General features: G+C 40.5%; 1 protein-coding gene across 14 annotated transcripts in view; it reads right to left on the bottom strand.

The window, feature by feature from the left end:
- Positions 1-504: 504 nt before the first annotated feature.
- The window catches only part of LOC109396571 (uncharacterized), a 61,224-nt gene continuing 46,359 nt past the window's right edge, over positions 505-15,369 (bottom strand). For 6 of the 14 annotated variants that reach the window (XM_019668458.1, XM_019668460.1, XM_019668462.1 and 3 more), the window contains 5 exons: positions 7,890-8,014; positions 7,757-7,819; positions 7,197-7,266; positions 6,778-6,982; positions 505-1,589 (listed from right to left, as the gene is read on the bottom strand). In XM_019668458.1, coding sequence (XP_019524003.1) covers positions 1,520-1,589; positions 6,778-6,982; positions 7,197-7,266; positions 7,757-7,819; positions 7,890-8,014 — 533 coding nt within the window. In that variant the 3' untranslated portion in view covers positions 505-1,519. Of the gene's footprint in view, positions 1,812-4,188; positions 4,247-6,777; positions 6,983-7,063; positions 8,015-11,276; positions 11,372-15,369 lie in introns of all 14 variants that reach the window. The other 8 variants (XR_002126861.1, XR_002126863.1, XR_002126862.1 and 5 more) reach the window with 7 other exon arrangements.

Raw genomic sequence — 15,369 nt, 5'->3', positions numbered from 1 at the left:
GAACTCATGGAAATAGAAGTAGCATTAGCTAAATAAGATCCTACCTATGGCAGAAAGGTTATATTAATGAGTCCCCTTCAGGTTGCATTTTCAGAGCAGACCCATGAAATCTTTAAAACCTGATTTTAAGAATTCCACTGAGATTTCCTGCTGTTCCAGAGGGGCAAGCTGAGAATAGAACTTATAAGCTTTGGGGTTTCTGTTATTCTTCCTCCATCCCCATCCCATCCCCCCTGCAGGTCACCTCTGACTTTCTGGTGACAGAGAAGAGCTGAGTGTGTTGCCATCCTAGTCATCTAACATTCTTACTTATCTCTTACCTGAGACACCTGATGAAGCTCACCGCACCTACAGCCTGAAACGTCACCCAAATTATCAGGGCAGTTTTACATAGAATGTTGTTGATTGCTCATATAAAAAAAGAATTACTGACTTAAAACAATGAGTCCAGAAAGATAGAAAGGAACCACACCACACACGGCCTTGAAAGTATGACTAGTTTAGTTTTATTCTAAGTGTAGAAAGAAGGCATTAGAGATTTAAAGCAAAACAGTGACATGATCTGGTTAAGAACATCACTCTCATTGCTTTAACTGGAGTGACATAGAGTGGACACAAGGGAACCAGTTAAGTGACAGTGGCCTAGGAAGAAAGGAAAGTGTGTTACGCTCACACACATACACGTATAAATATATACATATGTTATATATGTACACATATGTGTCATAGAAATATCTATTTATACATGTGTTTCTGTTCACTTTAAATGAAATAGCCACCATACTGAATCCTTAGGTAATTTTTTTCTTGTAACAATTATTTTTCTCATCTATTCTTCTGAAAAATCACTTTTGACATGTGTGTACTATTTCATTGAAGGGATAAGTCACAGTTTATTAAACTAATTTCTTGCTGTTAGTCTTTTCTTTCCAGTTTTTATTTTTAAAGATGATGCTTTCAATACCATCTTTGCCAAGAGATTGTTGAGCATGTTTGGTTATTTCTTTAAGGTTAATTATTCACAGTAGAATTGGCTCAGAGGTTTCCTTTTTAAAGGTTGGGATGCAGGGTACCAAACTGCCCTCCACAATGGTTGTCTTATTTATACCTGTATTGGAAGTATATGATGGCGTCCATATCCTCAAACTCTTCCCTTATAAATACATACATATGTATACACACACGTATACATACATAAGTTTGCCAAGTTAGTGGACAGAAATATTGCAGTTATTTTAATGAATATTTCTTTGATTATTAATACGTTAAATATATACAGTGCCCCTTTTATTTGTTTTTCTATGCATTGTATTTAAAGTGGAGCCGAGAGTTAAGAAGGATCCTTAAATTATGGGTATAAGAATATAAATTATATAGAAAAACATGCCCCATCAGTGAATTCTCTGTGGCTTATCGAGCTGTTTCTTCGATCTCCATGAAATCTTTCTTGCGGTGTGCTGTCTAACTGGTAGCAGTGAAGGTAGATAAAAGTAAACACTTTGAAAGTTGGTTCTAGTTGCTATCTGGTGTGTGAAGCGCAGCGCTTAACAAATGATCCTGGAGCTCTTGCGAATCCCAGGCTGGTCTCGCTGTGAAATTAATTGAACAATCAGGGTTTGTGGCTCTCTAGTGAAGGAAGGCAACTCGAATTGTCAGGCCAGCCACGCGAGTGAGAAAGCAGTGCCTCCAAGCGACATGTTCTAGAAAACGACTCTCAAAGGCCATCCTTCCCACGGCACCAGGGTCGGATGAGTTCAGCTGTGGAGCCGCGTCGTCTGAGCCTCCACTTAAAAGTAACCGTGGCTTGTTACCTGCAGGAAGAAAGAAGCCATGCTCACTTTTTATTGGCAAAATGTTAAAAAAGTAAGAATTTAGTCAGGGCTTAGCAGTAAGTAGATATAAAGGCTGAGAGGCTGGTAGGGAATAAGTGAACACATTTGTGGCTTTCATTTCCAAAGTTTAGTCTTGAACTTTTATTGACTCAGAAACAAACAGGTCAATCTTTCAATGAAGTTTTCTAACTTGGAGCCTGAATAGCTTTTTTTAACCCTGCACTGAGTGTGCTGCGTACAGTGTGGCAGCAATGGGGTCGGTAGACATGTGTTTCTTTTAATGAATATGAAAAAGGTGAGAACCCCTTTTCTCATTTGTTTTTCTGTATTAAATTCTGTGACCTTAGGAAAAAAAGCCAGCTGAAATGACATAATTTTTATTCCTTTAAACACTAGGAAATCATGGGTCTCAGGACCCTACCATAGCTCTGGGTTAGATGTCACGATCAAATTCCGACTGTTGACACTTTACACCAAATCACTGTCTTCCCCAAGGACATCATTTAAACACTATTATTTATCAAACCACATCCCAGGAAAATACACTGTAGTTGGATTTCTGATCTGGTTCATCCCAAGGGGAATGTCATCATGTCTTAGAAAGATGGAGACTTGGAGCAAAAAAAAAAAAAAAAGAAAGAATATTTATTAAGCACCTTCTGTGTACCAGCCCCTATGTTAGTGTTTCGCAGGCTTTACTGCAATTCATTCTCATAACAATCCTCTGAGGTATACACAGATATCCCCATTTTTCTAATGAAGAAATTTGGGCTCAGAGAAATTAAGGAGCCGGTCCAAGGCCCCTGAGCCAGAAGGAACTTTAGATCCGTGTGATTTGAAAGACTGTGAACTTTCTACTGCCTGTCAACAATATGGATTTCAGGGTCCAGGGAAAACTCCCCCTTAACTCAGGGAGGAAGAGATGGGGGAGCAGGAGAGAGCCATCTGTTCAAGCCCAGCCTGAATGGCCTTGACACCCAATCGAGTCCCACTCCTCTCATGTGCAGCTGACGACATGGAGGCCCAGGGACTGAGACTGAGTTCCCTAGAAGGGCCTCAGATGGAAATTTGGGTAAGGGAGTGAGTGCACAGGTGAGGGAGGAGAAGAAGCTAAGCCTAGATGGGGTTGAGGGCTCCCCAGTTTACAGTCAGCACCAGCTGCCAGGTATGTGAGCAAGGCCACTGTGGATGCCCCAGCCCCAGGTGAGCCTTTCCAGCTGTTGCCATGTGGAGGAAAGAAAACCATCCCCACTGACCCAAAGACTCATGGGCTAGGCCATCATGGCTTTTGTCTTCAGCCAGCCACTAAGTTTGGGGGTGGCTGTTTGGCAGTAATAGATTACTACAACACCTCCAAATCCCATATCAGATGGGGGAAGAACATTCCCTAAAGCAGAATCCGATTACTGTTTCTGGCAAAAGCCTGTGTATCCTCAGGAAGAAAAAATATGTTCGAGTTACCGGAAGACAGGACTTGGACCTGGTCCTTAAAATCTGCAGCCTTGACTTCTTGGGAGCATATCCCATTACCTTTGTATTCTCTCAGTCATTTCCCTGCAATTCAACTTCTAAGAAGAGAGCGCTGGCTAAGCCTAGGCAGGGCTGGAGGTTTATCTTTGCCCAGGAATGAGTATCAGATAATCAAAGGCTTGGGCCTTGGAAGGTGAACCTCAAATGGCATGACATGGAACTACGTGCATCCTCATGGAAGCATCTAGAAAGGGTAGGCTCTTGCATCCTGCTTCTCTGAACCTCCACCCTTCCTAGGCCTTCTCCTTTCTGGAACCTGGTTACGTGACATCTTTTTAGATCCCAGTTGTACCTTTCAGTGAATTGCTTTGGTGCTTACAACCAAAGAGCCTTAATGAATACATACATCCTGAGAGAAAGTAGTCTCAGAATATAGTTCTAAATTATCAGGTGAGGAAACTGAGGCCTCAGGAAGTTTAATTTCACTGCTCCTGGTCTACAAGCATAATCAAAACCCTGGATTTCTGACTTTCAGTCCACGGCCTTTCCTCTGTTCCAAAGGAGAAGCAAGTCTTGGGATAGAAGTTTCATTTTTCAGATGGAGTTACGGAAGCCAAAGTCCACAGAGGGGGAGTGTTACCATCTTCAGGAATAACCAAAGCCCCAGATCCAAGAGTGCAAACCTTAAAACTGAAGCTGTTCAATATTCAGTCTTCTCAAAGGGGATACTTTATCTGTGACCAAAACCCTAAACTCCTTACTGAATTAAGTGGTGAACTTATGTTTGGAATCAATAGAAAAGAAATACACCTGCACCTCCCAATTCACTTCTAAGAATTAATGAAAATCTAGTTTACAATAAATGTTAATTAGGAAAGTTACTCACCATACTTAGTAGGTCTCAGCAATGAGACAAAGGCCTTCGAGTGCATTCATGAGATGGTCTTAAAACATAATAAAATAATTTACATTTTTAAACCATGAATTTAAAACTATGAATCTATTATTCATGATTTTGCTTAATCAAACAGTTTCTTCTCTCCTCCCTTCTCCCTCTCTCTCTCCTCTCTCTCTTCTCTCTCTCTCTCTCTCTCTCTCTCTCTCTCTCTCTCTCTCACTCTCACTCTCACACACACACACACACACCCCTAGGTCCCTATGTTACAGTATGTTACTGATATTTTTCCTCTATTTTCTCTGTGGAAAGCAATTGTTTCCTTTATTTCTACTTTCTATATTTTTCAAGAAGAGATACCCTTCAAACTGAAGACATATTCCTATTTTCTACAACATACATTGGTGTTTATTCTATCCACACTCCTTGTATTTTTATAGACTCTAGCTATATTAGTTTTCCATTTCTGAACTTTTATAGCTCTCTCATTCTGTCAATTAAATATAGTTTCCTACATTGTTACTTCCCACCTGTGCTTTCAGCTACAGATTACATTTTCACTGATGGAAAGAAATCTTATTTTCTTTTTTTTTATATACCTGATAATTCACAGAGGCTTGTAAGACAGGAGATGTTTTTTCACTCATTCGTTGCTTCCATAAATATTTATAAAGAACATTCTATGCACTAGAACTGGTACTCAGAACTACCCAGATGAATATAATGCTACTCCTGGTTTCAAGATGTGAATGAACCAATGAATAATACTCCTCTTTATCAACCGAAATGTTCCATCACTGAAAAAGGGAATTAAACCACTTAGGGCATTGTGGAGCCTGAGGCACACCCACGCATTCTAAGAAGACAATTCACAGAATGTGGACAAAACAAGTGGAAATACTCAAAGTTCTTAAACATCATAGAGGTTGGAAGACATGGGCTGGGAGCCTGAAGACCAGAGCTTTGGTTCCAGTTCTGCTAAAACCAGTCTTGTGACCACAGACAATCCAACTCAACCATCCTTAACTTTGGTGCCTGAAAAATTGGGAAGAGGGACTAGACATTCTGTTGGTTTCCCTCCAGTTCTAAAATTCTATAAGCAAAGAACTAGGTAAAATTCCTCCAGCTTCTAACCAGAAACAACAGGATGAAATCAGGAAAATTAAAATTAAGGGTAGTTGTGAGATATAGTTCCCCTTACTAAGAGTTGAATGGAATATGGATATTTTGTCAAAGGGGGGAGAGATTAAAGTTTCCTTGGCTAAAGAAATTTAAAAATAAATCCTGATAAATTTCACGGCATATACTGTCAGCATCCTAACAAAGGCTTTGAAAAAAACGAAAGAAAAGTAAAGGAAGAAAACAGATAAATGGTCTTTTCTTTTTTTTTCTGGAATATCTATCATTATGTAAAAGAATTTTACTAGTCCCCAGAAATATACCGTTCTTTGCTTCTTCAACAGAATCAAAAGAAATGAAATGATGGTAGAATAGATTTGCAAAGTGCTCAATTAGAGTGACAAATTTACAAATAAACCTTTTCTTTCCCCCACACAGGATTGCCACTTTAAGACATCAAATGCGTTTGCTCTTTTGTGCAGCACATCAAAATGTTAAGTTAACTAGACGCGGGAGGGAATAATATGTCAACATAACGATAAGCTTGAGTGACAAAGTAATCGAATATGAGGAAAACATTTTTGGAGCAAAGTGGTAACAGCTGCAATAAGGCATGAGATAAATTGTGCAGGATCCATTTAGCTCAGGAGACCCAAGTGAGAAAGCAAAACAAAACAAAAAAAGGCAGTGGCAAAAGTTAAACATGAGCTTACTTTGTGTCAAACAAAGTCCAAGGATGGAGGAGGAAACCTCTCCAGACAGGAGAGGAAACATACCGGGGAACCGAAAGCAACTGAAGAAAACGAGGCCTATTTGAAGGCATGTAGGTGATTTGGATCGTTGAGATATCACACAGAGAATTAATGGGTCAGAACAGAGTTGGAACATAAGATTTCCGTAATGTGATTTTCCTCCCTTTGCAAAATTCCGTGTTCTTCCTTGGAAATATGTACTATGTCCCCCAAGTGAGCCCTCATGTAGCTGTGGAGGAGAACTTGAATGGGTTCCAAAGAGGCAGAAGGCAGAAAAATTAAAAGTAGATGTCCAGAAAGCATGGCCTCGAGTATAGACAGCTGTGAAATAAAGCAGAGGTCCAAAAGCCCCGACTGTGAGAAAATGCCTTCTCAAATATACAAAACTCTGTCAACAGAGAAGCGAGACAACAGGGATGTTACACCTTAATGGAATTGAATGCAAGTTTAAGCCAATATCAAGGCAGTGAGGTTTTTTTAAGCAAAGTCGGAAAATTCAAAGAGATCACTCCCCTGGTAACAATATCTCAGACACCTTACCCATGTGTTGTATTTCATGTCTGCTGGCTATGTTAACTTTTCGGCTTTTCTATTTGTAAAATGGCTGGCTCTGAATTGGGGTGAGATGTCACTACACCTTAAGAACGTGTATAAATCACAGAGGGATCTGTGGAGGAGTTGAAAGAGTATACAAAAAATAAAGCCTTACGGAATGACAGGGTGTCCTCCCCATGCTGTGCTCTGATGGGACGTTTTAAAGCGGCATATATTGAAGCCGAAGCGTTCTTGACATGAGCCGAGAAAGACGACGGGAGTCCAGGGGCATGGATGGATGGTCCGGCCAAAGCATCGCCCTTGTTGACAAAACACAGCCCATCGGTGGGTCTGGGGGAGAAGCATGTGGCACAAGACACCTGGAAGTATAGCAACAAAGGGCAATCAGAAAAAAATAAAATGAAAATAAAAAAAGGTATCCCAGAAGCTTACCGAAGTACCTTATGCTTGTGCTAGGGTTTGCATTTCACAGTTTTCTGTGGAAGCTATTACCAACATTTTCCATACAAGTAAACTGGAGGTTTAAGAGATTTCTAATTTAACCAACGCTCCAGCTGGAATGTGGATATGCACCCAGGCTGTCTGATGCAGGTCCAGTTCGTGTCCATGCTATTGTCTCCTTTCTGTCTTGCTCCAATGACAGCTGCGGAGGAGGAGGGTTGGGACATTGTTCAAGGGGTTAATTACTAAAGTAACCGAAGTTACTTCCTACAGAGTTTATATAATCATAATCGAAGAACTCTCGGTCTGTACATCCAAAAATGGACTGATACAAGCAGGGCCACAAGAGTTTTCTGTGTGCTTTACCTAGAGGACACCATGTGAGTAGGAACGGGAAAGGAAGAAAGCTAACATTTACTGAGCACCTGCTATGTGCCAGACACAGGGCTCACTAAGTGCTTCATGTGTTATTCCTTTCAATCCCAGCTAGACAGACAGGACTTACAGGTCCCTTCTAGTTGGACCCCAGCCTGGGTGGAGGGGGTGGGGGCAGTAATCTTACTGTCTCCCTTTAACAAGGGATAAGAGGGAAATGTCCTTTGGAGAGGACAAGGCTCTGGTGCCTTCTGAAGCCAGAATCTGAGGCCCGATGGGGAAGCGAGCAGCAGGTCGTGCCATCGAATAGCCTTCACCCGCTGCATGGTACCACAGCAGTAGGTTCGCACTTCCTGACATGCCCCCTGTAGAAGCAGCACCTGCCGTACACAGATTTCAGAGTTTGTTACAAAGCACAGGCTGACTTGTGCAGTGAAAAGAGAAACTCACCGAACCACATCCTCTCTTCAGCCCACGAGCGCTGCTGTATGGAGCCAGCGACAGAAGACTATCTGAGAAGGTGAAATGTTCATCAGTGCACAGGTCGTGGGTGGCTATCTCCTGGGGTAGGTAGGCTGTTGGGGAAATGATCATAGGGAGCTTTATGGCCCAGGATGGAAATGCTAATTTAGTAAATACTCCTGAATAAGCACAGAGAAAAGCTGCTCTTCCCTAGCTCCTAATTTCCCCCGCCCACATCCCCACATCACCTACCTAACATTATATTGTCCACATGAATAAAACAAAATGAAAAAATGAGTCAGTGATCTGCATAGATCAGATAAACAAATTTATGTTTTCCTAAAATATTGGGCTAATTAATACTACCTGCTCTAACAATCTCAAAATCTCAGTGGCCTAACACAATAAAAATTTCTCATTTATGGCAGAGTCAAATGAAAACCAGATAAGGCAGAAACAAAATGGGGACTTCCTGCCTCCAACAGCCTGGTAGCAGAGGAGGCATGCATGCTGAAACAGAAGATTTAATAATTTAAATAAGATCCAGACTGTGATAACATGATACACAGGATGCCCAAGATATAATTAGAAATTACTTGTTGCAATAAGAACAAAAAAAAATCTCAATTTGAATGAGAAAAGACAATCGCCAGATAACACCAAGATGGCACAGATGTTAGAATTATCTCACAAGAATTTTCAAGCAGCCGTTATACAAAATGCTTTAGTGAGTGATCACAAACATACTCGGAACAAATGAAAAAGAAAAAAAAAATCTCAGTAAATAAATGGAAAATATAAAGAAGAACCAAATGGAAAATTTAGAACTGAACAACACAATAACCAAAATAAAAAACTCAATAGATGGACTCAACAGTAGAGTAAAAAGGACAAAAGAATCAGTGAGTTGAAAGATAGAATGATAGAAATTATTTTGAATAGCAGAGAGAAAGTGGACTGAAATAAAATGAATAAAGTCTTTGGATATAACAAAAGGTCTATTATGTATGTCAGAGTCTCAAGAAGAGGAGAAAGAGGGTGGGATTGAAAAAAAATCAAAGAAATCATGAGTAAAAATTTCAGAAACTTAGATTCAAGAAAATTACTGAACCCCTGATGAGGATAAATTCAAAGACATGTATACCAAGACCCATTATAGTCAAACTTTTAATAACTAAAGACAAAAAATCCTTAAAAACAGTGAGAGAAAAGTAACATATTACCTATAGGGGAAAAATAATTCAAATGAGAGCAGATTTCTATCAGAAATAACCAGGAAGACGTGGCTTCAAATTACCATAATTTGTAAGTGTTGAAAAGAAAGAGCTATAAACCCAAATTTTATATTCAGGAAAAATATACTTCAGACTTGAAGAAAAAATCAAGGCATTCTCAGATGAAGGAAAACTAAGAAAAAGTGTCACCTGCACACCTACTCGAAAAGAAATGGCTAAAGAAAGTTTTTGAAACAAAGAAAATGGAACAGAAGGAATCTAGGAACATCAAAAAGGAATAAAGAACAATGGAAAGAGTAAATGTATAAGGATAAATATCATATACTTTTGTTCTCCTCTTGAGTTTTCTAAATTGTGTGTCATGTTTGAAGTAAAAATTATAGCATTCTTTGATATAATTATCAATGTATGTGGAAAAACATTTAAGGCAGTGGTTCTCAACCTGTGGGTCGTGACCCCTTTGGGGGTCGAATGACCCTTTCACAGGGGTCGCCTAAGACCATTGGAAAACAAAAAGATATTTACATTACGATTCATAACAGTAGCAAAATTACAGTTATAGAGTAGCAACGAAAATAATTTTATGGTTGGGGGTCACCACAACATGAGGAGCTGTATTAAGGGGTCACGGCGTTAGGAACGTTGAGAACCACTGATTTAAGGTGTTATAGTATAAATGTAAAAAGGAAAGGAAATTAAAGTGAGCTAAGGCTTCCACAGTTCACGTGAACTGGGAAAATGTCAACACGAGGATACCGTTAAGCTAGGTAGGTATGTATAACATAACACCTAGAGAAGTCACTTAAAATTTTACATAAAAGATGTATTAAAATGCACTATAGATAAATTAAAATAGATTTCTAAGAAAAGGTTCAAGTAACCAACAGGAAGACAGGAAAAGAAAAAAACCAGAGCAATAAAATGGCAGACCAAAGGATAAGCTATCTATAAGACTCTCACTTAATACGTAAAATCTGACCCGTCTTTCCCTGCTGAAGCAGCCTCTCTGTTTTATGCGGCTTCTCTTGCCTGAGTAAGTTACTAAACAGGAGGAAATCGATTCTTCTCATACCCCAAACCACATGCACCTTTCACTGTCCCCAGGTCATAAGTAAAGCAATAAGTTAACATGCTCCTGGAGGTCATTACAAAATTATAGCCAAAAAGAGAAAACATGCATATAAAACTTATGTTCTCTATCTAAATAGTGGGCTGGGTTACACAGGTACATGTATTTCTGAACTATTTAGGAGGAAGTGTATCAAGTCTGCAATATACTTTGAAATGCATGAAAGAAAAATAGTTAAAGAAAGACAGGGGTAAGAAACAGATATGTGATAAAACACACATGCTAAATGTTAATGATAGAAGCTAGGCAGCAGGTATGCATGTGCTCACCATCCAATTCTTTCATTGTTTCTTTGCATTTGAGAATTTCCATAATGAACTGCTGAAAATTTGAATGACTGATAAAAGATTTGGGTGTTGTTACTGGTGCATGAGATTTACTGAAGCCAATAGATCAGAAGCCAGCACAGCTTTTAAGGGACTTGTATTGTCAAAGAAACCATGGTTCTGGGCTTAAAAACGTCTTTAACAGCTTAAGGCTTAAAACAGTCCTTGGAAAACCAACTTTCCACAAACAGGAAATGGGTTATGAAAGTCCTACACCCCCCAAGGAAGGTGTACTCTCCAATGCCCACTTCAGAAGTGGGGAAGAGAAACACGTAAGAAAAACCCCTCTGAGGGGGAGCCAGGTCCTTTGGGGTTCTTTCCACAGCACAGAAACAGGGTTGATTTCAATAATAATAAAACATTTAAAAATCCCTCCATATTAGGTAGGTGGCCTTCACAGCACCTGCCCAGTTGGGTTCCATCATCACTCTGAGCAGCAGAAGACAAGGGTCTTCTTTTTCTGAATGGGAGTTTCGCTGCTCTTCTCTCTGCCCCATTGCTGCCTATGGCGTGTGTTAGGGCGACCGGGTCACCGAGAACTAATGGAAAGGACTGTGCATCACGCAGAGATCAACGTTGGATGTGGCAACTGTGTGCACCTTTAGTTTCCTCCTTTGGTAAGAGGTAGAGTGTATTTTCTGTGTGGGGACGAACAGCGGGACATACTGTATTTGGTGTCACTAACCTGTAACATGTTTCCTCTTCTTCTTAAACGCACAGCTAGCCTACGTCCCAAGCTCTCTTGCTGTCAGCTGTATACAGGTGACTGGATCCTAGCCTCTGAAATATGAGCAGAAGTGACAGGCTCCTTTCAAGCCCGTCCCCCAGAAATGACCCACACCTCGCCCTTGATGCTTTTGTCTGCTTTCTGGGTTCTTGTAAATGAGCATGGTAACTTCTGAAGCAGCAAGGGCGAGCCTGGGTCACTAGTTACGGCGTGCCAATTACAAACACTCATTCTGAGCCCTACGTGAGTAAAAAATAGATTTCTCCCATCACTTTTCATTGAGCCATTTTGCATTTTGCCATTTGTTTATAACCACAGTTAGACTTACCCTTGCTAGAAAACCTCCTCAGCATTAAATGTAAAAAATTAAATCTAAAACATCGTAAACATATGGATAACAATTCCACCAAAGAGACTTATTTTCTTTCACCAATATCTAGGCATCAAAGGGTGCTGAATTTAGGCAGATTTTACTCTCAATTTTTACACTTTCTAGTTTGGCACTATATAGATATATATTTACAGAGCTATTCTCAGTAATTGACAGGACATTAGACTCAAGCAGCACCTTTGTGTCCGACCTGGGGTCCCCTTCAGGCAGACAGACCCTATAGAGAACCACACCAATCACTGGCGTAATGACTCAAAACAGCAGAGTTTCCATTTATTGCCACAGTCCCTCCCTGGAAATTTTTCTGGGTGCAAGCTATGCATGTCAATCTAAGAGACAATTAAATCTACTTCCTCACCAAGACGGAGTAAATATCACAAGAGACAACTTTTCCCTACAAGGCACAGATATGTTGGCTTGTAATAGAACAGCCTGGACATTCTTCCTCCACAAGGAGTGAAAATTCCCAAAGCAGTGGAGTGCTGGTGAGGGGAGGGGCTCTGTCCCCAACATGGTTCACACTTAGGAGCGGGGGAGAACCAGTGACCAAGGCTGCACTGTGTTCCTGATACTTCCTGAGCCTCGTAAGGAGACAGGGTGTACAGAGGGGGTGAGAGTCTTGCTTATCTTCATGGGGGCTGTTTGACCTAGGAACCGGCGTGCATACCCTGCCCTGAAGGAATTGGGGAATAAAACTACCCACTGAAAGAGATTTGAAATCTGAGCAGGAAAACCCACCCTGTCTTGCTCTTGCTTCGGCCTTTATGTATCTTGATCAAAAGCTGTTCTGTGGCTCCCTCAGTGCCACCCCAGGCTCCGGAGGCATTAAATGCCATCTCCTCTGTGCTCGCCACTCCTCCCCTGCATTACTCCACACAGAATCCGTTACGTCATGTTCTAAATCTAGTTTTCTCTGTAGTCACTGTAAGATTTGGGGTCCCTCAGGGGCAGGGGTTGAATCATACCCATTGCTGCATATTCCATATTTAGCTCAGAGCCTAGCATGCACTGAAAGGCTCAAAAGGTGGAATCGATTTATCAGCCTGGATAACTGAAGCTTCCCAGATTTTTTTTTATAAATCTCTCCATTCTTATTTTAGAGCCCAGAGAGATGATTGCTGAAAAACAATGTTTTAATTTAAAAGATTAGACTATTTTTGTCTAAATAAGAAAGGGAACTATTAGGAGCTTGCTCAGTAGAGTGGCATTCCCATGGACATTCTCTTGCCATTTTTCCATTGTTTCAGCTGTTCCCCGGGTTGGGACCACCTTCAACTTGCACCAACCCATGGACTTTGGAGCTACCCCCCTTCCCATCCCTCCATATCCTGCTGCCAGAATGAATCACCCAAAACACCCATCTAATGCAAAATCATTTTTTTTTCTTTTTTTGCTTCTCAGTTGGCTACACAGTACAGACTCTAACCGTATTATATTTTCAAAGCCTTTCACAGCCACCAACTTCCCAAGATTTTCTAAAAGGCACATTTTCCCATCTCTGAAATCAGTTCGTGTCTTAAAAATCTCTGGCAGCCATGTGGCAATGGTGACATGACTGCCACTGCCTGAGAACACACATCAGAAGGTGGAGTGGGTGTCAGCAGCTTGGAGGGAACCTCAGAGACACAACAGAGCACTCCTTTAAGAAACACCACATCCTCAGAGCTCTTGGCAGCACAGAGTATGGTGCTGAATGCACAAGTGACTCAGGATGCTGAAAGGGACAATGCTTTAGGCATTCTTGAACCAACTTGCTTTGCTTTTATTTTGTTTCCTATTTGTGCATGAGAATAATATATGATGTCTAATTGATTCTTAAAAAGCCCTTTCATTAAAATAACTTCCATGTCATTGTTTAGTTGGTTGGGATTGTTTCCTTTCTGAATGGAGCATAAAATAATGATTACAAGGTGGTATTTTTAGACTTGATTGAAATGGAATATATCAATCTAATCATCCCATTAATTCCTCCCCTCTGTTCATACCAAGCTAATCCTCACCACTAGGGATTCCTGGATCAGAGTTACATTTTTCTGCCTTTATTTAATCCATTTATTCTACTGGAATTTTGTTATCACTAATTTCTACTTGTTGAAATTCTACCCATTCTTTAAATGCCAACTTAAATGTAATCTACTCCATGAGCTTTTGCCTATACCACTCATTAATGATGACCTCCTCCAGTCTCTATAACCCTGCATTGCTTGCACTTCTGTTACACTGCAATACAATCAGTTCTTTTGAAATCTTCCTATGGCCTGTGCACCAAGATAGGCATTTTAGCATACCTTGTCTCAGTTAATCATCACAATAATGACCTTTTGAGGCAGGAATTAGCCTCCACTCTTCAGATGAGTTTAACTGAGATTTCAAGAGAGCAACTGACTTATATACCTTCATACATTTAGTAGGTGGTAAACTCGGGCCATTTGGCCCAAACCTGGTCTTATCCTTGAACGTCAGCTTCCTTTTCTCCACACCTGCCCTCCCCATCTACATGTTGAATGCATTGCATTGAATTTAATTGAATGTGACATGGAAAATACCATTCAAAACCAAATGTCATTGATAACAAAGTCCAAAATATATATGGAAAACAATCTAAAGTATTTTAAAATTCATTTCTTCATTATTAGGCTGATATCCTTTGTTAAACCTCATTTGTTTAGGAAAAATTAAAATTGTGTTTCATTGTAAGAAAATAACCATTTAAGCTGAGCCTCAGAAATGCCCTGATTAGTTTTCTTGTTTCTTGTTATTTTCTTAAATAATAATGCAAAACTGCTAAAAATTTTACCACAATGGTCAGTTTACATTCAAAGTATTAAAATATGAGAGGTAGAATTCTCCTTTCTGCTTGTGGGAATAGTCAGCTATGGAAAACATGAAAAGCATTTTCTTGCAAAGAGGAGAGAACTCGTCTTTTCCCAAATGCAAGAAGCAAGAGCTGCCAATTAAATCTTAAAATCAAACAGACCTGAGCCACAGTTTAGGCACTCCCTCATTTTGTGCTCTGGGACAAATTACTTAACCTTGTTGGATAGCAACATCCTCACTCCCAGAATAAGGGTCAGTAAAAACTACATCACAGTGTTGTTTTAGGACCAACTGGTAATGACACATAAACTAAAGACATTATTATTATTATTATTATTATTATTGAAACTATTTGTGTGTGTGTGTGTGTGTGTGTGTGTGTGTGTGTGTGGTTTTTTTTAGCTGAACCATCCTGCTACCTATTGGCAGCTTAGTGCCAGCTCAGCTCAGGCCGGGCATCGAACTGTTGTTGCTCAGAGCTCAAACTCTTGAGTGAGCTCTTAACCAACTGAGCCACTCAGCTGGCCCTGAAGCTATTTCTTGATGGAACATTTGGCCATATCCAGGAAGAGACCTGTGATATCATTTGATTTCTGTTTAAAATAAACAAATGAATGGGCCGGCCAAGTGGCGCGATGGTTTAGAACTGGCTTGGGACGCCAGAGGACCCGGGTTCGGATCCCACATATAAGGACCAGTGACGCTGCCCTCTACAGCTAAGATGCTGAACAACAGCTCAACCTGAAGCTGGGCTGCCGTGAGTCGCCGGCGACGGTGTAGGCTGCAGCCCCTGTGGCAGTGGGTTGCCATTGGCGACCGTATGTAGCCAGCAGCCAGCGTGAG

Source organism: Hipposideros armiger, unplaced genomic scaffold (assembly GCF_001890085.2).
Source record: "Hipposideros armiger isolate ML-2016 unplaced genomic scaffold, ASM189008v1 scaffold_526, whole genome shotgun sequence".
NCBI classification, from domain to species: Eukaryota; Metazoa; Chordata; class Mammalia; order Chiroptera; family Hipposideridae; genus Hipposideros; species Hipposideros armiger.
This window is presented reverse-complemented; position numbering and strand designations above follow the sequence as displayed.